This window comes from Danio rerio, chromosome 5 (assembly GCF_052040795.2).
Source record: "Danio rerio strain M-AB ecotype USA chromosome 5, GRCz13ab, whole genome shotgun sequence".
In the NCBI taxonomy this organism is placed as follows: domain Eukaryota; kingdom Metazoa; phylum Chordata; class Actinopteri; order Cypriniformes; family Danionidae; genus Danio; species Danio rerio.
In genome coordinates, this window is record NC_141025.1 from 68,142,242 (window position 1) to 68,167,663 (window position 25,422).

The 25,422-nt window shown below is 34.9% G+C and overlaps 1 protein-coding gene across 10 annotated transcripts in view; it reads left to right on the forward strand.

The window, feature by feature from the left end:
- doc2b (double C2-like domains, beta) overlaps positions 1-25,422 on the forward strand; it is a 408,709-nt gene that overhangs the window by 22,794 nt on the left and 360,493 nt on the right. For all 10 annotated transcript variants that reach the window (XR_015492002.1, XM_087254531.1, XM_087254537.1 and 7 more), the window contains one exon: positions 10,677-10,766. Coding sequence is in view for 9 of the 10 variants with exons in the window: in XM_087254531.1 (XP_087110657.1) it covers positions 10,677-10,766 (90 nt within the window). In the remaining variant the exon portion in view is untranslated. The remainder of the gene's footprint in view (positions 1-10,676; positions 10,767-25,422) is intronic.

Here is a 25,422-nt window from a genome sequence, read left to right on the forward strand (position 1 = left end):
CAACGTTACTCACTACTGTCAACCTTGGCTAAATCATATCTCTCTGTCCCAGAAACCTCAGTCCCAATTGAAAGGGTTTTTTTTTCTGTTGCAGGGGGCATGCCCAGAGATCCCAGCTTTTACCAGATTATAGTTATATGATAATTTTCTGTAAAAAAAACATCTCTATCTAAGTGAGTGAGTGATTAATTGTTGAATGTGATGAGTTTTCAACAATACTAAATTGAAACTTTATTTTTTTATATAGTTTAATAGTTTTTTGTTATTAAAATTGAAAAATTTAAGTTTCTGTTTCGAAACTTACAGATAGATGGCTAATTTGTATGTCATTGATATGTTCAGTGCTAAGGTAAATAAACACTTTTGGCACTTTTTTTCTAGTCTTTTCATTAGTGTTGTTTTTCCTGTAAATTATTCAATAAATACCGTACCGTGCCATTCATACCGAGGTATTATCGTACTGTGAAATTCTGATACCGTTACATCCCTAATAATCATTGTAATTTAATTAATAGACTAAAAACTCAACTATTCAGTCTCCACTTTCCTTACTAATATGCAATTCCCTGTCTGATTCCTACACTAACAAAAAAAAATAAAAATACTAATGTTTTGCTTCTTAAACTTTCTTTACACACCTGAAACTTGCCTATAGCACTTACTCATTGTTGCTCTTATAGTTGTGTAAATTGCTTCCTTGTCCTCATTTGTAAGTTGCTTTGGATAAAAGCGTCTGCTAAATGACTAAATGTAAATGTAAATTTGTAATAATTCGTCTAACATATCTTTTGTTTACATTGCACTGGAAGCCAACCTTCACCGCTACGGCGTGAGATGTTTTCTACTCGTTGCGTCTGGAAGAAGCGAGCGCTTGAAAGTAAAAGAAATGATGCAATATGTGAGCGGCCCGCTGCTATAGTTAATCCAGTGTGCGTGCATATTAGAATTGGTGTTACACTTATTGATGTATAGTATACATTACATTTAGGAGGTGCGTAGAAACTTTACATTTCCTGGCTCAAGAATTTATACACAGCTGATATTAACAGGTAGAGTTCAGTGGAATTTGCCACTTGTCAATCATTCTCCAGTTCTCCAGTGGCTGCACCCAAACATACTTCCTCTGCTTCCACGAATTCTCTGCCCACTGTTAAGAGCATAAGACAACTCCACTGCAAATATTCTGTGATCAATTTCACTGAACCATCTCTGCTTACAGGGAGTTTAACTCAGAGCTAGACATTCAGGCCCCATCTACTTTAGCTTTATCTACTTCTGCAAAAATGATTCATTATTATGTAAGTTGTATTACACTCAGAGAAGAAGTTTGGTTAATAATCACCTTAAGCAATACAAATACAAGTGTTTAATAAAAAGTAAAAATCCTTTTTCCAATAAGCAATAAACAAACTATTTAATAGGCTTCATTTTTATACGCTATAATTGTACACCATCAACATGCACCATAGATTACACTAACCTTACAGTATTTATTACAGTTGTACACATTACACACTTTATTATGTGGTTCAAAAACGTGTTTATTATAAATTACTTTACTTTTCCCCCATGCGGATATCTTTCAGACATCAAAAATAACAGATGAAAGCATACAAAACCTGGGTGAAAAGAAGTTCCCCACAATAATAACCGTCTAGTTTTGTCGCAAGGGTTGCATTTCATCTTTGTTCTGTTTATGAACATTCCATCAACAAACATTCACAGCTGCTGCGCATCTTAATGTTCACCTTAAGGTCATTTATTCTGGCAGTAAAGAGTTGGATTATTTCAAATCAAAATGGAGATTTCATTGCAGCGATTACATTGCAGGGTATGTTATTTATATTCTCCTTGATTTTGTAAAAGTCTAGTGATGGTTGTATTTGCGCTGTGCAATTAATCAAAATTCAGTTTTGACTTTGATTTTGGCTTCTAACGATTATGAAAAAAAACATTAATGGAAATAAAGGGTTCTATTTTGACAGTCCATGACGCAGGGCGCAAACGCTTTCAGGGCGTGTCAGGACGCGTTTTTGCTAATTTAAGGACGGGAAATCTGCCTTGCGCCGCGGCGCATGATCTAAAAGAGTTGAGTTTATTTTCTAAATGAATTATAGGTGTGTTTTAAGAATAAACCAATTAGAGTCTCATCACCCATTCCCTTTAAGAGTCATCTGCGTCGCGCCAAGAGCGCATTCGCTATTTACAGGACGCAAAGTAAGTCTAAGTGGAAAAAATGAGCATTTCACAAGCAAACAGTTAACAGTTTTTTAACAGAAAACTGTTAAACAGAGCATCTACTGCGTGAGAATGAGAGATAATGGAACTACTTTCACATTCGCTCTTGGATAGGGAAACCTTTATGCACAGACATCAATTAGCCTATAAATAAATAATTTTGTTTAAGCGCAAATATTCGTTTCAAAACTATTTCTAATTTCCTTCAGTTCTAATTTCCAGCAAACAATTAAATAAACAATAATAACAAAATGAGTTTAAAAACCTGGGTTATATCCTAAAACACAATCTGTGCCCCATATGGTCTAATACCTGACAGGTGGGCAAATCTAAGCTTGTTTTTAATAAAACAAATATAAATATGGATATAATAAATAATACTGTTAATAATAATAACATTATACAAAAGCAAATTGTTATGAATGAACTGAAAAAGCCCCCCCGAGATGAAGAAGACATAAAAGCAGTGATTTTTCATATTTATGTAGGCTAGAAAATAATATGTTTTATAATATTTTAATCCTTTATATTTATATTCTATATCTATTCTTATTATATCCTATATATATATATATATATATATATATATATATATATATATATATATATATATATATATTTATATATATATCTTTAATATTTAATTTTTTTCATATGTAAAGATATTTGCCTATTGCTCTCTTGTGCGTATTAAGCAGTGCGCAACTCTGCGCCGGAGTTTAGAACGGGTGCGCCTCAGAACACCTTCCTTTTTAGACTAGAACGCCTATGGGCGCACAAATGAGCGCTAATGCATTTGCTATTTAAACAGCGTAGCGCAACGCCTCAAAACGACTCTTGCGCCAAGCTGAAACTACCAAAAGACTACTGTACCACGCCTTGCGCCACACTGCGCCGGGTGTATGATAGGGCCCAAAATGTTGATTGCATCATATACTGCCTCCTTTTTCAATTGTACATATTTTTTGCTTTGCAAAGCTCAGAAAATGACTAAAAGGATGTACTGTAATGTAACTTTTGCAGCAAAGAGCAAAAAAGATTGTATTCGCTCAGCCTCAGAGACGCACACACATCAGGGTGTTAAAAAGTATTCAAAGTTAATAAATTAATTATGAGAAAATTAAGACCCTTAAAAGGTATTAACAAAGTCTTAATCACGTTTTTATGAGGACTACAATTTTGTTCAAGCTTTGTCCAAAGTGTTTGACTCAATCCATGTGATTGGTTCGGGCTCCTCTATCCGGGTGATGTCTAATTTTCAACAAACACGGAAGGTGATGTGACGCTCTCAACATGTAACAAAACAATAGAGCAAAATAGACTGTAAAATGGAAAAATGTAAGTTTGCGTACTACAGGTTGGAGAAAGACGAGTTTAAACTGTGGCTGAAGCCTGTCGCTGAAAACATCTGCATAATTTATTCTTTTTTAGCTTTGTTTCTTCTAAGCTTATCTGAGTTCTATTGCGTGATTGTGCTCCATTGATTTATTCAACTACAAGGGTTTATTAACAACTGTTTATTAAGTTAAAGGCTTAATACTGATTAGAACTTGAAGTGGTGATGAGGTCTTAAAATATTCTGAGAAGGTCTTTAAAAAGTCTTAAAAAGGTATTGAAATTACCTTTAGGATACCTGCATATACCCTGCTAAAGTCATCTTAATGTTAGCACTTGAATGGTCAAACACATGCAAATTTGTGTCAATGTGGTGTTTAGTGATTATTCATATTCACCCTCATTTATGTAATAAACAAACAAGTTGAGAATCAAAAGACATGTGAAAGTAAATCAAAACCGTACTGCTCTTAAAGTGACAGTGCGTAAAATTCTTGTTGTTGACTGTTTTTATTAATCAAACAACAAAAGGACTAAATCACTCACTGCTCTTGACTAAAGGACTTTTGTAGCTATAATTGTTTTTTCCTTACAGTGAAGATGCTTAAAGTTTGTTTCATATTTTATTCTATTGTTTTTATTTCCCTTTCCTTATTTAAAGGGAGGAAAATAACTATATATATACAGTTGAAGCCTTTTAGCCCTCCTGAATAATTACTGGCCCTTTATATTTTCCCCTCAATTTCTGTTTAACGGAAAGATTTTTTTAAACTCATTTTTTAAACATAATTTAATAACTCATTTCTAATAACTGATTTCTTTTATCTTTGCTATGATGACAGCACATAATATTTTACTACATATTTTTCAAGACACAAGCATTCAGCTTAAAGTGCAATTCAAAGGCTTAATTAGGGTAATTAGGCAAGTCATTGTCTGCAGAAAAAACTACTGTTAAACAATGAAAAAAAATATCTTGCTTAAAGAGGCTATTAATATTGATATTAAAATAGGTTTCAAAAACCTGTTTCTAGACAAAATAAATCAATTAAGACTTTCTTCAAAAGAAAACATAATATAGTTAATACTGCGAAAAATTCCTGGTTTCTGTAGTTTGGGAAAAAAAATTTAATTTACAAAAAAAAAAAATTTAAAAAATTTAAGTCGTTTTGAATAATCAAGATTACAATTATAGCCAAAATAATTGTGATTCTGATTATTCGAGCAGCCCTAGTTTGTATCTGATTTTTATACAACACATTAACATATACATATAGCTAGGCCTGTATATAATCTTTATTGGTGCTGTTTAACAAATTATCGCGTTCAAAAAAAGTTTGTACACATGGATGTATTTAATAAATGTTTATTACAGACTGCCTTTTTTCTGTTTTTCAACCAGCTTCTTGAACTTTCTCCCAAAAAATTTTTCTCATAAAGGGAAGTCTATAAGAGCTGTTCGACATTTCTCATTTTGCCCAATTTCAACTAATTTAAACAACATAAAACAGAAGCATTTTGACGTTTCGATAGCGATGCCTTTGTAAAACAATCACTTCCTGCCCTCCATCTGAATTTCGTGTGTCATCAATGACATCATGTGAAAACAACCTATAGATAAGACTACGGATTTGAGGGTTTTTTTATTGCTTGTGTTTAGGAGATAAATTACGGATTACGATATCTTAGGAAATCTGATCAAATATGAGCAGTATGTACACTCTCAGAAATAAAGGTAGAAAATCTGTCACTGGGGAGCTACCTCTTCTAAATAGGGCTGCACAATTTAGAACATTTTGAGAGATGCAAACAATAACAATGGTCCTAATGTATTTCCTGCTTCACATTTTTAACTTCTATAGCTCCCGTGAAAGCTATAAGGTCCACATATTGATGAATACAATTATGACAGCTGTTTTAATCTTGAGATATGATTGAATTGCCTTTTGTTACAGTTATTAAAATAGTTTGACAACAAGCAGGAAATATCCATAGGCCAATGGCATCATCACATTGAAATAGTCTATTGGAAAAAAACAGACATTGCAACATTTTGTTTTTCTGCGATAAGTATATTGCGATACGAACGTAATTTCACAAGATGACTACGGTATGGAATTAATTATTTGGAATAAATTCATAGTTTTACATTGATTGGGCTGATTTTTTTCTGGGAAGTGCATTTCTGTAAAATGTGCAAAATATATTAATATTATATATATTAAAGCACATATTGAAACAAAAGAACAATGTCAAAATGGAATAAGTAGTGCTTTATGGTGTTCGGTGGAGTCTAACAGTATTGAGGTAAAGAGATTTAATAAAATTAATGAAATATGCTAAAATAACACTAGTGTTTATTGTATAAATAATTAAACACAATTAATCTTTGTTAGTGGCAAACTTTGTAATTTTATGTGTCCAAATTGGTTTCCATACACTTGAAATTGCTTGAAATCCTGCGATGTGACTGTTGTAGATTCGCACATTGCGGTATCGCTGCTGAAACAATATATTGGCTGTTTCTTAATTTCAAGAACGCAGAGAACGGACTTGCATTCTAGTGATATCCGTTCTTTCCAGGTCACCTCGGAAGTACGAACTCGGTAAACCGCAAAAACAGAGAACGCGTCCTGTGAGAAAGGAGATGCTGCGATCTTCCTGATGGTCACATGACCTTCATGCATTTCTAATGGAATGATATTTAAAAATGAGAGCATTCATACAACAATTTATTGTTTTTTTATCTTTTCGATATATATAACATGTACAAAAACCTTACATGAATATACTTTTCAGAATACAATCAAAACAGATTTTATTATTAATTTCAGCAAATAAACACCCTTAATGTGTTAATGGTTTTATTAAGAATTTCATGGTGATGTTTACTTTTACAGTCTCATTTAGGGACTTTGTCAGCCCTTGTCAGCAGTGGTGGAGTACACAAATCAGTAAAATACATATACACGAATAAAACAGTACTATTATTAATGGGGCACTTAAAGTGCAGCTATAGTGCTTGACATACATTTTAAATCAGTGCAGATACTTTAGCCTATGACAATAAATGAACACCTTGGTTATGTACTTGCATACTTTTCCATATTTCTATCTTAAATGAATTCGGAAAAAAGAAGTTCCCAAAAGTTTTGAATGCATTTTATTTAGTTTTAAGTCAGTGAAACCAAAAATGTAACTTGACTGCACCCTTTAGAAGGGTAAGAACCAAATTAGCCATAGTGGTTTAATTGTTTTGCTGCTAGTGTTTAGACAGAGCGTATCCCGCCCCAAACCCTATGGTAGAAAGTCATCTTCAGGCTTTCTGATTGGCTGAAACATGCAGACTGCAATCACTTTCATTTTTTTCTTTCTTCTGTTTACAGAGCCTGAAGCTGTCACAGTGTGAAGTGTGATTTCTCAAGACAGCCATTTCAGTGATATCTGTCAGGCAGAAAGGACATTTTATGCGTGGTATTAAACCGCTTACAGCAGCTTTAAAGATGGCTCTCGCTCGCTGAGGGATCTTTAGAAGTATTTAGCGGAAATTGAAGAGATCTCTTTGTGCCCCCACTCTTGCATTCTCTCTGTTCTTCTCTTGCTAACTCCATCCCGAAGCAATTTAAGTATATAGAACTTCTCCTAAAACCAAATTACTGCCACTTCATTCTAGTGTTTGTCTTTCTATTACGTAAAGTCTGATTAAAGGTTCTTTCTTTTTCCTTATTACAACAGCACACCCAAACTCTTACCTTCAAATTGAATCTTTAAAACCAAGCCTTTAGAGTCCACAGTCAAATCTCCTGCTGTAATTTAATTCATTTCTGTCTGGATGAGAACGTTGCTTCTCATAATCAACACAATTTCAAGGTGGACATATTTCCACTTCCACACATTTAAATACTGCATTAAGAGTTCTCTTGTGGGCAAATGAAGCAAATCAAATTTATTCCTGAAACAACTGCTAAATAGCAGTGGTGCAAGTTAGAGCTGCACGATATTGGAAAGAACGGACATTGCAATATCTAGTTTTTCCGTGATTTATATTGCGATATGAATATAATTTCACAAGACAACTTTAGTTACTTCTATTTGGAACGAACTCTCATTTTACTTTCATTGAGATTTTGTAGGATTTTAGATGATCTAAATAAAAATACACTCACTGGCCACTTTAATAGGTACACCTTACTAGTACCGGGTTGGACCCTTTTTTTTCCCTTCAGAACTGCCTTAATCCTTCATGGCATAGATTCAACATGGTACTGAAAATGTTCCTTAGAGATGGTCCATAATAACATGATAGCATCACGCAATTGCTGTAGATTTGTTGGCTGCACATCCATGATGCAAATCTTCCGTTCAACCACATACCAAAGGTGCTCTATTGGTTTGAGATCTGGTGACTGTGGATGCCATGTGAGTACAGTGAACTCATTGTCATGTTCAGGAAGCCAGTCTGAGATCGCAGCAGAAATTGACACTCATCAGACCAGGCATTGTTTTTCCAATCTTTTTCCAATCATCTTTGGTGAGCCTGTGTGAATAGTATCTGTTTTCTGTTCTTAGCTGACAGGAGTGGCACCTGGTGTGGTCTTCTGCTGCTGTAGCCCATCTGCTTCAAGGTTAAACGTGTTGTGTGTTCAGAGATGCTCTTCTGCATACCTCGGTTGTAACGAGTGGCTATTTGAGTTTCTGTTACCTTTCTATCAGTTTGAACCTGGTCATTCTCTCCTGACCTCTGGTATTACCAAAGGCATTTTCACCTACAAAACTGCCGCTCACTGGATATTTTCTCTTTTTCAGACCATTTTCTGTAAACCCTAGAGATGGGTGTGCGTGATCCCAGTAGATCAACAGTTTCTGAAATACCAGCCGTCTGTCATTAACAACCATGCCACGTTCAAAGTCACTTAAATCACCTTTCTTCCCAATTCTGATGCTCGGTTTGAAATGTAACTGATCGTCTTGACCATGTCTACATGCCTAAATGCATTGAGTTGCTGCCATGTAATTGAAGCATGGATGAAAACAATCGAACAATGATTTAAAAAAAAAACAATATAAACAGCACTTGGTTTTCGAGTATTGAGGTACAACAATTTCGTAATAACACTGCATGGAATCTCTATTGTATAAATAAACACAATCATTCTTAGTTAAAGTGACATAGTTTCTTGTGCTTAAATAGTTTAAATTCTCTTGAAATCTTAGTCGCAGGCCTTGAAAACAAATCAAAAATATTTTACATATTAGGATTAAATTTTGCAATCAAATCATGTGCTCTGAACTGTAGTTCCTGGTTAATTGTAATCCTAGGCTCCAGCGATGTGACCATTGCGATACCAATACTGAAATGATTGTGCAGCCCTTGTGCAAGTGATGTCCAGATCAGACTGTGTATATTTTTGCCTTCAATTGCTCGACAGGTTGTGGTTGTGGTCTAAAAAAATGCGAACTAGTTAGCGAAGGAAAATGGATTTTATTTTACAGTGTTATAAAACGTATAGGAAAATAAAACATGTCAAGTAATTACAAATACACATTGACTATAATATAATTGGTTATTAGTATTTCATTGTTTCTTGCTATTTATTTGATTATCAGACATTATACTGCTTAAAAGCAAGCTGTCATTACACTAAAAATGCTGGGTTATTTCAATGAAAATATAATAAAATATGGAAAATCCTAAATGATGTGTTACATCTGTTCCTATAAATTTCATTAAAAAGATTATTGGCTGGTTTTTTTCTATATTTTACCCAAAATTGGGTTGTAATAATCCAGCATATTTAAAATTATATACATATATATATATATATATATATATATATATATATATATATATATATATATATATATATATATATATATATATATATATATATATATAGTCTTACTGTAAACAATTCAGTTGGGCCATTATGAAGAAATTACATTTATTTATTAGTTTTTACAAATTTAAGTAGATTGAATATAAAACAATAAAGTTGTCCCAAAAAAAACCCTCAAGAATTGTGTTCTCAGCTTGTTTTAAATAAGTGGTTTGAACAAACAGCAAACCACATCTTTTTGAGGGTTTCTTTGTTTTATTTGCTTAACCTTTACTGTGTGTGTATATAAATACATGTTATACACATAATTAATAGTTTATCAGATAAAATAGTGATTATCATACATTATCATAAAAAAAAATCTAATGTCATTCAGTAACAAGAACATTAGCAAAAAAATAAAATAAAAATCATTTGCTAACATGTTAAATGGCTACTTATAGATCACAGTGCAGGCCCAAAATAGTAATGATTGTCATTTTATGTTTATATTTGCCAATATTTTGCAGGCAGCTAGGCTTTACCCATTCGTTAGCAAGGTGATTTAATTTAAAAACTCATCAAATGTTGTCAAGTGACTTTAATCAGGTCAGAAAAAATTATGCAGTTAATTTTTAATCCAACTGTTATGCATAATTTAGAGTGAATTTCAAGTTTTTCCATCGTGGTTTGACATTTTTATTTTCCCAAAAGAAAATTTTAAACATTGGACACTTTACTTGCATTCATTGTTTTTATATAATATAATTTTTCTGTAAATGTGCTTTTGTATTGTTTTATGAAAACCAATGTATAATGTCTTCATCTTTATATATAAAATGCTTGATTTTTAAGAATAGTTTTTTATGATGGCAAAAATAAAAATCCTTTTAGCTTGTAAATGTTAAAATAAATGAATGTAGTAGTAATAAAAATGAATTTTATTATTTATTTATTCATTTATTCTTTTATTTGTTCTTTTTGTAAGTTCTCAAGTAGGGTCACTAAAATAAATAATTTAAATAAATAAATCTATAAAGCTGTCCAGATTCTTTAATGTATATTTATTAATGTGATTATAAGAATAAAACCGTGCTACCAGTCAGCTTTTTCACTTCACTACAAACACATGGTCAGCTTATGCTACTTTCTACTACTGACAAGACCTTTACATAAACAGATGTACGTTTCACTTATTAAAATGGTTCAGTCTTAATGTTTACAGTAGGTAGCAGGCTGTGTTAATTTTTGGCTTGTTCTAAGGATGTGTGTATTTATGTTTTGCAGAAGGTCTGCACTAAATGTGGAATCGAGACGACTGCAGGCGGTCAGAAACGGACCCAGTGGCTTTGCAAGATCTGCAGCGAACAGAGAGAGGTACAGTACCGCAACTGTTTTCACTTCAGGCTGAACAAAACCTGCTTTCTTTTCTTTTTCTTTTGTTTTGGGCTTTTGTTATTTTATATATGAAATCTCAGGGATGGACTAGCAATAATAGAATGCGAAGTATAGTTTGAGGTGATTCCAGAGGATCTAATGCTAGGATTTTGTACTGATAACCAGCACAGACAGAGCGCCTACAGTCTGCCTGCTTTCTGTTTACTGACCATCTGATGCATATTGCGAACAAAACTAGAAAGCTAGATAGTGGCCCAGTAAAATATGCTGTCTGCACTGCAGCTTTGACTACAGGTGCACAGGTTTTTAGCAGTATGCCAGAAAACAAAATTTAGTTTAAATGTACCTTTTTTTTATACATGAGCATGGGTGGAGAATATCTAATGACTGGAAACTGGTTTGTGGCTTTATTTTTTGACGTCTTTATCAAATTAATTCTTGCTCTTCAAATTTCTTAGTCAAAATTGCATTGAGAAATAAAAACACATGGGGTTTTGTTTCTTATATGATATTACAAATAATAAATGTAAAAAAAAAAGATATCTTAACACTAAGAGTACTATTTTGCTAAATATTAGCATGAGAGGAATGTGTGATCTTAATTTTATTTAACAAACAATGAATGAGTTACTTGTTAAAGTATTTTCAATTTTTTATCTGTTTTGTTTACAAAAATAGTTACAAAACCAAATCTCTCAAAACATTAGAGCATCTAAAAGCAGTGTTTCAAGTGAGCAAATTAAGAATTTACAGTTTAGTTCTTCATTTGTGAATGAATCAGCAGTTTTGAATGAATTGTTTGAATGGAGGATTCAATTAGCTACTGTGTCAGAATTCACTAATCCATTAATGAGTAGTTTATGCCTGTTTAGTGCATGTCAGGAAAAAAAAAAAGAGAAGTGACTGAACAGACATTCAGACATGCAGTGCTCAAGAGCAGGGCTTCTCAACTAGTTTGGCCATGGGACCCACATTTTTACATTGGTCATCAAGCCGCGACCCAAATTTTTAGGAACTATAATACAATTTTAGGAATTATAATTAATTTGTATTTATTTGTTACCATACACAAGTAGTGACAGATAAATCATACGAACATCACCAAGACTTACAAATAAACAATATTTTATTGCTGTCATTTAATAAAATGTATCAAATTTTAGAAATATTACAAAGTAAAAACGACAAATACTGTAAACAGTGGTTAGGGTAAGGAAAGGTTCAGTTTCCATGAACTAAACGGTTAATAACATGTTGTCTGGTTTTTAAATGTCGTTTTAATTTAGAAGGTTTTGTGCTCTCTTGTGAGAGCACCTCACTACTTATGTCACACTGAGGCTTTAAGTCTTTTTTTCAGTCAATATATGTAAATCCATAGTTTACATATTTGGGGTCGTACTTGCCCTTTAACATATTTGTTGCTATGATTAAATGAAATTTCACATGTCAAACGGTATAGTTGTCGTGCATGCATTTCAAAATCAAAGTCAAAATAAGTTAAAAATGAAACTTTTGTTGTTTTTTTGACCACACACGCTGCGACCCACTGAAAATGTTCCCGCGACCCACTTTCGGGGTTGAGAAATACAGCTCTACAGAACTGGAGATGAAACCTATTTGACAAATGTACAGTTTTAATTGTGTACTTCTTTTTACCTACTACACCTTTAGAAAGCAATAATAATAAATAACAATAACAATCAGTGATATTACCCCGAGTGACTTTCTTTCTACTTTCTTAGGGGCTTATCATACCGAACGCATATTTATGTTCCAAAAACGCGAGGCGCACCTCACTACTTTTTTGTTGACGAAAAAAGAAGCGTGGTGCGCTTTTTATGTCACTAGGCAACGATTTAATCAGCTGTAATATGCACGAGTGTTGCTGTTTGTATTAATATAATTTCAAAATGTATTAATATTGTGAGATTCAAGATTTGTAATTCATACATCACCGGATCTCAAAACAGCAACCACAAGTCTCTCCTCCATCTTTAAAAGTCTCCGTTGTTGTCTTGACAACACAAACACTGCAGGCACCTCAATGGAAACCCTGCCTCTGCTTTCATTTGATTGGTGAATGAAAAAAACGTGACTGACGTAACGCGCCTTTTCCGCTCAGAGTTTTTCCGTTCAGGGCGCATAAGCAGTGCGCACAGTGCTCGCGGATGTTAGCAAACCAATCAAAAAAGGTGCCTCCCAAAACAAGACGCACGTTCAGTGTCATCGGCCCCTTATTCACCCCTGCTCTCAATTCAGCTTGTCTTTCATCTCAGTTTTTTTTTTTCTGAACTTAACTACAAAATGTCTGTCATCCCATTTAGAAACTAAGGGCTAGTTTTCTACACAGCAAAATATTTAATAATAAAATAATACATATACGCATATATATTCTGTCCTGATTGGGACGTAATGTTCGATTCCAAGCGAGTCTGAAACTGGGTGATCGGGCCCAATTTCCAATCAAGTAATTGAATCTGGACATCCCTACTAAATCAGTAGCTAAAAAGTACAGAAGTGCACCTACTGAAATGGCATTTCTGTGTGGAGTTTGCATGTTCTCCATGTGTTTGCGTGGGTTTCCTCTGAGTGCTCTGGTTTCCCCTACAGTCCAAAGACATGCGCTTTAGGTGAATTGAATAAACTAAATTGGCCATAATGTACAGTATAAGTGTGTGTGTGAATTTGAGACTGAATGGGTGATTCCCAGTACTGGGTTGCGGCTGGAACAGCTTCTGCTATGTAAAAACATATTGTCGGAATAGTTGGCATATGTCATTAGTCTTTCCGCTGTGGTGGCCTCTGATAAATCAGAGACTAACCTGATATTAATACATTTATGAATGAATGAATAAATGAATGAATGGAAAATGAGTAAATTTTCTTTTTTGTGTGAACGATCGCTTTAACCAGTATTTAGAAAAGAAAAAGGAAAACCTACTGATGTCACTGTTTACAATAAACTTTACTATAATTATATTACAAGCTGAGCTGAAATCAAAAGTTAAAGAAAGATACGATCTGTATGATTCTAATTGTGTGCGGACACATATTCCATACAGCCTTATATTAGTCCCAGCACATTTCACACAATTGCAACTTGTATTCAGGAAAACACGGAAGGCAATTCTTTTAGCATGGGGTCAGTTTCTTTATTTGCGCTGTTTAAAGCTTATTTTATCAGTGTATGTTTCCACGTGATGCAGACTTTCAGGAGCAGATCAACAGAAGCGAAAATGACGATTCACAAAGGCTGCGACACCAATAAGGAGAGAAGTAATGAGTAGTCACAGTAAGGTGAATCAGGCCGTATTGTTTGTGGTCCGACTGATGATGTACTGTTGGACATTAATAAGAAAATCTCATCTCTTTTCAGAAGGCTAGTGCTTCCCTTCAAGCTTGTGAAGAATTAAATTGCTGCTTCTCTGTTGATTGGGCTTTGTGTGTGTGCGCATGTGTATGTGTGAGGTTCAGGGTCATCATGAAAGCAGGGGATGAAAGAGGAATCATTTAGCCTTCCAACCTCAGACAGTTCTAAACCGCAGGCAGACACTAATGTAGCCTGAAGGTTTTAGTATGATCAGATCATGTTTAGTACATTATCAGTCAGTAAATGTAGAAAACAAGTTGAAAGTCCACATGAAATGGTTGCTGGGACTTTTATTTTAGTATGAGAAGTGACACACTCTCCTCTTCGTATGCACCAGACACTTTCTTATCAACGCTCCAGGTTTCTGAAAACATCTTGCAAATATCTCCATATCTCCAAATGAACCAGATACGTTCTTATAAATGAACTAGGTTCCTGAAAAAATCTTGAAAATCTTGGTGTGCTCCGTAGGTGAGTGGTCTTGACAAACCACCTGTAGGACACAATCTCTCCTCTCCATATGCACCAGATACGTTCTTATCAATGAACTAGGTCCCTGAAAACATCTTGCAAGTCTTGGTGTGCTCCGTAGGTGAGTGGTCTTGACAAACCACCTGTAGGACACAATCTCTCATCTCCATATGCAACAGACATATTCTTGTCAATGCCTGAGGTTTCTAATAAACATCTTAAATTTTTGGTGTGCTCCGTTGGTGAGTGGACTTGTCAAACCACCTGAAGGACACACTTATCTCTCCATACGCACCAGATATGTTCTTATCAATGCTTCAGGTTCCTGAAAACATCTAGAAAATCTTGATGTGTTCTGCAGGTGAGTGGGCTTGACAAACCAACTCCCTCTCATCTCCTTATGTTTTGAGTAAGAAGAAAAATTACTTGTAAATTATAGAGGAAAAAAGATTGCTACTTCCTAATGATTTTACCCTCACTTGTAAGTCACTTAGGATTAAAATCGTCAGCTAAATGAGTGCTAAAATGTATGTTGATGTACTTCCAACTGAAACTAATTATCGAGTAGGCTTTGCTTTCATTCTCTTATAGAAACCACAGTAGGCAACATTTGAAGTAGACCTTTCATCAAAGTTGTCCTAACTATCGAGCAACACCCATTCCCGTCTTACGACAATTTTGAAAAACATTTTTGATTCACTTCGAATGTTGACCATTGTATAATATGTTAATAATATTGTGACTGAAGCAAGGTTATTATAGTTAATAAAAACATATATATATAGAATTGAAAAACATTTTCTTTACCTAAAATAAAAATAAAAACGAGTTAAAAAAGATAAAAACTGCATCGTGTGCGCAAAAGCAAGTGGACATGACAGCAGCACAGTGACGACATTAAATTCGACTCGAGCAGACACTTAAAAGTATTAATTTAACACGTGTGCCCAATAATGGGTTTTATTTCTGTATTAGTGATCCTTATCACAAAACAATTGTTCTTTTTAACTGGATCTTCTAAGTGAACCGATTAAACTAGTTCACCAAATTGTACTTTATCATTTGAAACGATTCATGTCTCCAGTAACATTAAGCATTTGTCCGCAAACAACTTTCTTTTTAACATGCCTGAAACCCTCATCTGACTCGAAATAAACCAATTACCTGAGTTATTCAGGTATTACACTGAAAAAAATGCTTTTCTTACTTAGATTTTTTTGGTCTTGTTTCTAGTCCAAATATCTAAAAGTTCTTAAATCAAGAAGCATTTTCTAGACAGGCAAAACATATTGTCTTGTTTTAAGAAATAATATGCCAAAAGGAAGCGAGTTTTTCCTTAAATCAAGCTTAATAATCTGCCACAGGGGTAAGCAAAATAATCTTATTACAAATCGAAAAACAAGATTATTTTGCTTACCCCATTGGCAGATTATTTTGCTTGATTTAATGAAAAACTCACTTCATTTTGGCATATTTTAGAGGCGAGGCAAAATCGCCTGAATTTAGGCACAATAGATGCTATTCTGTTTTTGCACAGTGCAAAGAAAAAGACCAAGTAAACAACTAAGCTGCCGTTTATGCTGAAGTGGCACCCTTTTTGTTATCTTGTTCCTGTATCTGTAAAAGCTCAGATGTCTTATTTTTACTTTCTGTGTTTGAAAATGAAGACAATGTTGTCTAAAGACAAACTTTTGTTTTTTTTAAATGAATATTCATTTTAAAATGTTTACGTTTAACATAGGCTATTATTTTACTATCAGAGATGCGCAGATTAGCTCACTGGATCTGCTGTTAATATCCATGATGACCTATCAACATACCTTAAACCAGGCATGTCCATACTACGGCCCGCGGGCCATCTGCGGCCGCAATCAGTTTTGTGGAGGCCCGCGAGGCTTTTTATAAATATCAATAGAATCTGGCCCGCCATACAAAAAAGAACGTAATTCAATAAATAACCACCGGGTGTCGCTATTACATGCATTCAATTAAGCAGCAGTTCTTGTTATGATCTATCTATCTATCTATCTATCTATCTATCTATCTATCTATCTATCTATCTGTCTGTCTGTCTGTCTGTCTGTCTGTCTGTCTGTCTGTCTGTCTGTCTGTCTACACACAGTTGAAGTCTGAATTATTTGCCCCTCTTTGATTTATTTCTTCTTTTTTTAAATATTTCCCAAATGATGTTTAACAGAGCAAGGACATTTTTACAGTATGTCTGATAATATTTTTTCTTTTGGAGAAAGACTTTTGTTTTATTTCGGCTAGAATAAAAAGCGGTTTAAATTTTTTTATGAACCATTTTAAGGTCAAAATTATTAGCCCCTAAGTCTTCAGAACAAACCATTGTTATAAAATAACCTGCCTAATTACCTTAACTTAACTAGTTAACTTGATTAACCTAGTTAAGCCTTTAAATGTCACTTTAAGCTGTATAGAAGTGTCTTAAAAATATCTAGTCAAATATTATTTACTGTCATCATGACAAAGAGAAAATAAATCAGTTATTAGAAATGAGTTACTAAAACTAATATGTTTAGAAATGTGTGGAAAAAAATCTTCTCTCCGTTAAACAGAAATTGGGGAAAAAATAAACGGGGGCTAATAATTTAGGGGGGCTAACAATTCTGACTTCAAATGTATTTGCGTGTCTGTGTGATGTATGTAAAATTTGGCGCGCGACAATGTTTGTTTTTTTGCATCTGGCCCTCGGCCCAAAAAGTTTGGACACCCCTGCCTTAAACAAAGAGTTAGAATTATTAAAGTGACGATCGAGTGTGGATCCATACATCAGGTAAAAGTATATGTGTGGGCAGGTGGCGGGTGGATGATTAGTATGAAGCCGCGGATTCGGGTGTCATTTCAGCTGATCTACGCATCTCTAATTAGTAGACTGTTTGCTTAGTATCTGTTGATACTGCTCCTTCAACAGACATTTAACTGACTATAAGAAACCTTGTAAGTACATATCAACTTAAACTAACCACAACCTAACAGTCTACTTATAATCTAATGAGAATAAGTTGCCATGTAGATGCAATGTAACTTAAATTCAACAAACGGGCCATTAAAATAAAGTCTGACCAAAATGAAGAAAAACTTGCAAATGTACCCCTAAAAGTGAACTGAATTTGAAAACAAAATTTCAAAATGAAATGCAAACTAAAACTAATAGAAAATCCACAAAATTATTACAACCTTGGACTGAAGTTGGACTGACAACCTAGAAGAACGCCACAGCAAATAAAGAAACAAATGGTCAGACTTTGATTGAAGATTACCAAAACAAACATTCTTTTCAGTGGATTCAGGAGCCGTGGATTCAGTGGAAATTTCACCGATTAATTAAGGCTAACAATCTATGCTAGCAAAATAAACAGTAAATTTTGATTTCACTCGAACTTCACAGTACACTGTGTTCTAAATATAAAACTGCCATTTCAATTGTATGGTTGTTTTCTCTGGGATTAAAGTGAAGTGTGTGATACTATAGTGCAGTTTTCACAAATAATTCCATGAGGATTTTCATTCATATGGGACTATATGAAATTGTGTAGTTATACTTTAACAAAGCTAGACTTTTGATGCACTGCTGGGAATAAAATGGGCCCAATTTCTAACCCAAAGCTGGAAAAGGTGATAGAGGCTCCATGAGGCAGTAAGCTGCTGGCAAACTGGCTTATCACATGTTATTCAGATAATAGAGGCTTGTTGTCAGAATGACTGTTTCTTACTGGATTTGCGGACAGTTTTGACACTTCCATCACTGCTCTTCCTGTTAGAGGAATGCTCTTGCTTTGCAATAGAGATGTTCTGTTTATTCTTTATTCGTGTGTCTTTCCTTCTTTCTGCAGGACTTCTTTCTGTTCCTTGTCAGTTCAGGCTTTGCTTATATTTTCACACATTGGTTTTTAAAGTTCTGACTGTGCTATAGTGTTTTTGGTTGTGACAGTGCAGGTGATATTTTAGAAATGAAAAGAATGTTATGTATTTTTCTCACCCTCATGTCATTCAAAGCCTGTATTACTCACTGGCTTTTCCAGAACAAAATGTTTCTGATGTTTTTGTCCATACAATGAAGGTCAGAAGGGTCCAAAACAACACTTGGCTTGAGTGCCAATGATGGGACAAAACCAGGTAAAAAGAAATAAATACTTATGCAAAAGTCTTGGCACCCATCTGTGGCTGCATAGTAATGTGCTCTTTATTTATAAGAGATCGCAGTGAAACACTATTCGGTTTTTAGAGAAAGTTAAATAATGTCATGTTTTTCAGACAGAAATACGCAGAGTAGCAGTATTGAGATGTGTGAAATGAAAGTGAAACTGAAAAATAGGCTATGCAAAAGTTTGGGCAACCTCTCTTTTGTGTGGATTTCAAAACCTGTTGTCACTTAATGCCGACTGATTACAACCAGTGGTGGAAAGAGTGCTGAAAAATCATACTCGAGTAAAAGTACCATTACTTGCTCAAAAACGTAGTGAAAGTAGTGTCTGTTGTAAATATTAGCCAAAGGATGAGTAAAAAGTAAACCTTTTAAAAGTACTCAAGAGTAGTGAGTAATGAGTGTTACACTGTAAGAAGCTGATGCGTTTACTTGCAATTTGTGGATGTGTGTAAACGTAACATTCTGTAGTGCATTCAGTTATTGTTTAAGGCCATTTCAGTCATCATACAGTTAAACCACCAACCTAATTTCACCATGTAGGACACAGTCTCTCCCCTGCTGTCCAAAGCCACGCCTTCTGAAAACACAGGCGTGTGCACCTTAAAGATGACAGTATAATCCTCTCTCATGTGTTGAGCTAAAGCTTGGCTGGTGGTGTGCAGGAATTACACTGATTACTAAGCCATACTTACATGCTATTTCTAACCGAATATTCAGAGTCGCGGTAAACAATATGGGGAGTGCGTCACTGGTCTTCATTGTTCAAAAAAGAACCAATGTGAATATAAAACCAACCACCTCAGTAAAGCAGGCTAGGCAGAATAACGCTATTTACTTATGTTTTGTTGTTAAACTAAATAAAATCTACATTATTGATGCTGTAAAAGGACCTTATAAAACTGAAAATAGTCACATCAGTCTATCGCCGGAAGATTTCAGCGGTAGAACAACACTTCTGTGCATATAACCCATTCATAACAACCCAATCTACATCAGCTCTGCGTGACAAAAATAGTTTTAAAACAGAACATTACCTGTCTTAGAGAAATACTTCAGCCATGGTGTCGTCCTTTCACTATTTATATATATATATATATATATATATATATATATATATATATATATATATATATATAAATATAAAGTTATAGTCATTAATAAAATAAATAAAGTTACATATTAATAAAACTTATGCAATCTGCACCCTCGAAATGAAAGTACAAAGATTGCCACCTGGTGGTGCAAAGAGAAAACTTATTGATATGAACTTTTTAGATCGCTTTAGTACTAATTGTGTATAATAGAAATGCACAATATGTGACTTTTTTTAAAGCAATAATACATTTCAGCAGTCTTAAACATGTTTTGATAGTTAATATGCCGGTGATTTGATGCTTTACAAAAGTTGCAGACGCCTTTACCAATATGAAAACGCTTTTGTGAACAACCAGTTATTCTTTACACCGATTAAAAAACGGCTACTATAATAAAGAAAATCTTTTCTAAATGTAGGACTAAATACATTGATTTGCATTGAAATACATGATAATTACACTTGACACATGAAAGTGGAAAGCCTGCAGCTCACAACAAATGTGGAAGGTTATTGCGTGTCATATTTAACAAGCCGTTTACTGCTTATTTGATGTAATTTTGCTCACATGGATAATTGAATATTAATCAGACGTTGTCATTACGCTGCTGTGGCGACAGCCAATCGTTGCATTGCTGATCATGATTTCGAGGATCGATAGATCTGTCCTTTCAACACACGCAGCGATCTCAGATCAGTTTATTCAGACATTCTAATCTGATTCGTGAACTTGTTTGAAGAACCAAATTAGCGAGAGATCAGTTATCAAAATTAAAAGATCCGGGATCTGCCAAATAATCTTAGATCATTTAAGCGAGGTACGAAGAACGGACCCCAAGTCTCTGCACTTGCTGATGTGCAAACTAATTCTGTGATTTAAGCCATTCTGAGACACTGAAAACACATATTTATTTCTGCTAATGTGGAAATAAAAGCCGTTTTATGAGCGTTTGGTGCCTGGTCGAAGATAACTTCAGTCAAAATATCTTCTAAAATGTTGTGGAAAAGAAAGTCAGTCAAAATGGTTTGGAACAAAACGAGAGAAAGTAATGACAGAATACCCCCCCCTTTCATTTTCAAGTGTGACCACTCTGCACTGCTTTTACCATGTGTGACAAGAGTCCGTTTGAAAAGAGGCTTTTTCAATTTACCTCAAGCAGAAGTCAGCGCTGACGTGCACCTCGTCCTCATTACCCACATCACAGAAATAACACATCGCCCTCCAGCACAAGAGCTCAGCTTCAGTTGTGCCCTCAGTGACCCAATCTCCTGTCACAGCCCGCTTAAACACACTAACCTTCAGCACTAATCACAGCACATCGCCACACAATTATCCACAGACAAGTGTTGTCAGACGCTCCTCCATCTCCTCTGTATTTCAAGCCCAGCAGGTAATATTGAGATCAGCGAGGCAGAGAACGAGGAAGGGGAAAGTAAGTACCGGACAGAGACGAGCTTCGTATCAGATCGCTTATTATCCTCAGGCTTTCACTTTGGTTCATTGTGTCTCCAGAAGCTGTCTGTTCCACTTCACAGACGGAGGGAGGGTTCAGAATTTGTGTCAGGACTGTTGTGACCACGGCAGGATCCTTATTCAAGTATTAAGTTGTTTTAAAGGTGCCATAGAATGATAATTTATACCTTGGCGTTGTTATATAATAAGAGTACAGTACATGGAAATAGCATACCCCAGGCTCACATGGATTCTGTGTCCATGGATAATTTACTTTTCATTCAGTGTATATATGCTCACCGGCCACCTTATTAGGCACACCTTACTAGTACTGGGTTTGACCCCTCTTGCCTTCAGAACTGCCTTAATCTTTCATGGCATGGATTCAACAAGGTACTGGAAATATTCCTTCGAGATTTTGGTCCATATTGACATGATGGCATTATGCAGTTGCTGTAGATTTGTCAGCTGCACATCCATGATGCGAATCCAAAGGGATCCAAAGGTGCTTTATTGCATTGCGATCTGGGGACTCTGGAGGCCATTTGAGTTTAGTGAACTCATTGTCATGTTCAAGATATCAGTCGATGATTCGCGCGTTGACATGGCGCGAAATCCTGCTGAAAGCAGCCATCAGTAAATCCTATATTGTCCTATTTTGGTGAGCCTGTGCGAATTGTAGCGTCAATTTCCTGTTTTTAGCTGACGTTAGTGACACCTGGTATGGTCTTCTGCTGTTGTAGCCCATCTATCAGCTCGAACCACTCTGGTCGTTCTCCTCTGACCTCTGGCATCAACAAGGCATTTGTGCCCACAGAACATCCGCTCACTGGATATTTTATCTTTCTGTATACCCTAGAGATGGTTGTGCATGAAAATCCCAGTAGATCAGTAGTTTCTGAAATACTCAGACCAGCCCATGTGGCACCAATAACCATGCCACATTCAAAGTCACTTAAATCATCCTCCTTCCCCATTCTGATGCTCGGTTTGAACTGCAGCAGATCGTCTTGACCATGTCTACATGCTTAAATGCATTGAGTTTCTGCCATGTGATTGGCTGATTAGAAATTTGCATTAACAAGCAGTTGGACTGATATACCTTATAAAGTGGTGGCCGGTGAAAGTATGTATGTAGGTATATTTCGAGCTCCCAACCCAACTTTGAGAATAGAATAACAGCAATATTTCGAGTCTTGCGTTATTGAAGCTTGTCATTAACGCCGATAACGGTCCATCACAAACATATATATATATATATATATATATATATATATATATATATATATATATATATATATATATATATATATATATATATGTTTGTGATGGACCGTTATCGGCGTTAATGACAAGCTTCAATAACGCAAGACTCGAAATATTGCTGTTATTCTATTCTCAAAGTTGGGTTGGGAGCTTGGTCTACTTTACACAAGCTATGATGACTTTCACCTTGATATTTTAGCATGGATGTATACCTGATCGGTGAGCCGTCTAACAAAAAAAAAAATGCCCTCCTGAACCAAATCATCAAGATGCCTGACTTAAACTGCAGTTCGGCAGTTTCACTTTAACTCATGAACATTTCATTCATGCCTTCATGACAAACTGGGGTATTCGACGCAAATAAGGAGTAAGGACAGGTGAGAGTATTATGGAATTTAATAACGCACACCAAATGGAAAGTAAAAAAAAACTTCTGCGTTTCGCGAGCTGTGTGTGTGTTTGTGTATGTTTTGTGTTTGTGTGTGTGTGTGTGTGTGTGTGTGTGTCTGTGTCTGTGTCTGTGTCTGTGTCTGTGTGTGTGTGTGTATGTGTGTATGTGTGTGTGTGTGGTTGTCGAAAAATATGGCAAAGACCTACATGACTGTTTAGTAATTGTGGTGTTTACTTTAATAATGGCACTAATATATGCATACTCCACATGTCTTAATTCCATTTCTGTTTAGTTAAGTTATGACTTTAGTCGGATTAAGGTGATCAAAAATCGCTGTTTTGAACTTATGTAGGCCTACAGTTCAAAATTCACATTTAACTGAATAAACAGTTGGTAAACACAAGTACATCTTATTGAACATCATTTATTTTATCAGCAATTGTCATAGAAGAGTTTCTCAAGCAGTTTGTGATGCATTTTAGAAGCAGGAGATGAGCCTCTGGTCTAATTTACATATATTCAAAAATGCATATAAGTCAGAATTATTAGCCCCCCCTTAGAATTTTTTTTTTATTTTTTTTTAATATTTCCCAAATAATGTTTAACAGAGCGAAGAAATTTTCACAGCATGTCTAATAATATTTTTTTCTTCTGAAGAAAGTCTTATTTGTTTTATTTTGGCTAGAATAAAAGCAGTTTTATTTTTTTAAAACCCATTTTAAGGTCAATATTAGCAGCCCCTTTAAGCTATATTTTCTTCCGATAGTCAACAGAACAAACCATCATTATACAATAACTTGCCTAATTACCCTAACCTGCCTATTTCACCTAATTGTTCCAGTTAAGCCTTCAAATGTTACTTTAAGTTGCATAGAAGTGTCTTGAAAAATATCTTGTGAAATATTATTTACTGTCATCATGTCAAAGATAAAACAAATCAGTTATTAGAGATGAGTTATTAAAACTATTATGTTTAGAAATGTGTTGAAAAAATCTGCTCTCCGTTAAACAGAAATTGGGGAAAAACTAAACAGGGGGGCTAATAATTCTGACTTCAACTGTGTATGTGTGTGTGTGTGTGTACACACATCTACTCACACACATATATACAATTGTGGGTTTTTTCCCCCTATTTTATTTAATCAATAATTTTGTTAATATTTTATTATTTTTTAGATAAACTCAAGTTTAGTCATAGTATTTATACCTATAGCGACAGCAGGTCAAATTTACCAATATGAAACCTTTTGTAATATTTTTACACTGTTATTTTTTACGCCACTTTTGTTTTTGTGTTTTGTGTTACTAAGTAACGCCTTTGGCCAATTGAGATAATCAGTTTTAGCCACCATGGATAACAGAAATGATACATGTATGCCAAACAGGTATTAGAGTCTGATGTTGGGTAGATATGGCTAAATGTTGTTTCCTGGGTCCACTCAGCATCACAGTTGATGATTAAATTAATCAATTTATGACTCTATTGTGAAGTCAGTGATATAATACAGTGATGTAATATACTTTCTATGCTATATGACAATATTATGCAGGGGTAAAGGTATCAGTTGGTGGTTTTAGGTATCTAAACAACAACCTTTTGTGGTTCAAGTGTTGTACAACAGTTTAGTACAACTTACCATCATTCACAACCCATTTACACCATTACAGATGAGTCACTGAATGTTGTTTAGACAAGCTGGGATCATATATACAGCACAAGAGGCTTTCTGATGGTAAATCAATAATAATTGAAGTGACTTAAGAGCTGCATGTTTTATTGATTTGTTTTCCATCTGCATGGCAGGAAAAAGAAATAATTTTCAATGCATGAACTATCATGTGCTTGTAGAATTTTGTTTCTCTTATTTTCACTTAATATGTTTTTATTTTATGGACGGCATTATGGCTCAGTGGTTAGCACTGTCACTTCACAGCAAGAAGGTTGCTGGTTTGAGTCCCGTCTAGGTCAGTTGGCATTTCTGTGAGGAGCTTGCATGTTCACCCCGTGTTGGCTTAGGTTTCCTTCGGGTGCTCCAGTTTCCCCCTCAGTTCAAATATATGCGCTATAAATAAATAGTATTTCAGTCTTTACACATGCGTTTAGAGAGAGGTCACTGAAAAGTTAGTGTTGCCAATCTGCATTTCTACTTGTGCACAGGTCTCATGGTCGTACAGATGTTATTCATTGAGACAGGCATGTAGTGAATACCCCTGTCATTCAATCACTGCAGCTGCCCCTGACTACATCAGTCTGTAGACACTTACTGTCAAAATGTCACTGAATTGAGTTAACATTTAGCTGAGGCTTAAATTTTGATGTTAAAGGGATCAACAACTTGTTTTATAAGGTGTAAAATTACTTTCTGGCAGCATTTAAATGTATCTGATGTGTTCCAATATGGATTTAAATGTATCTGATG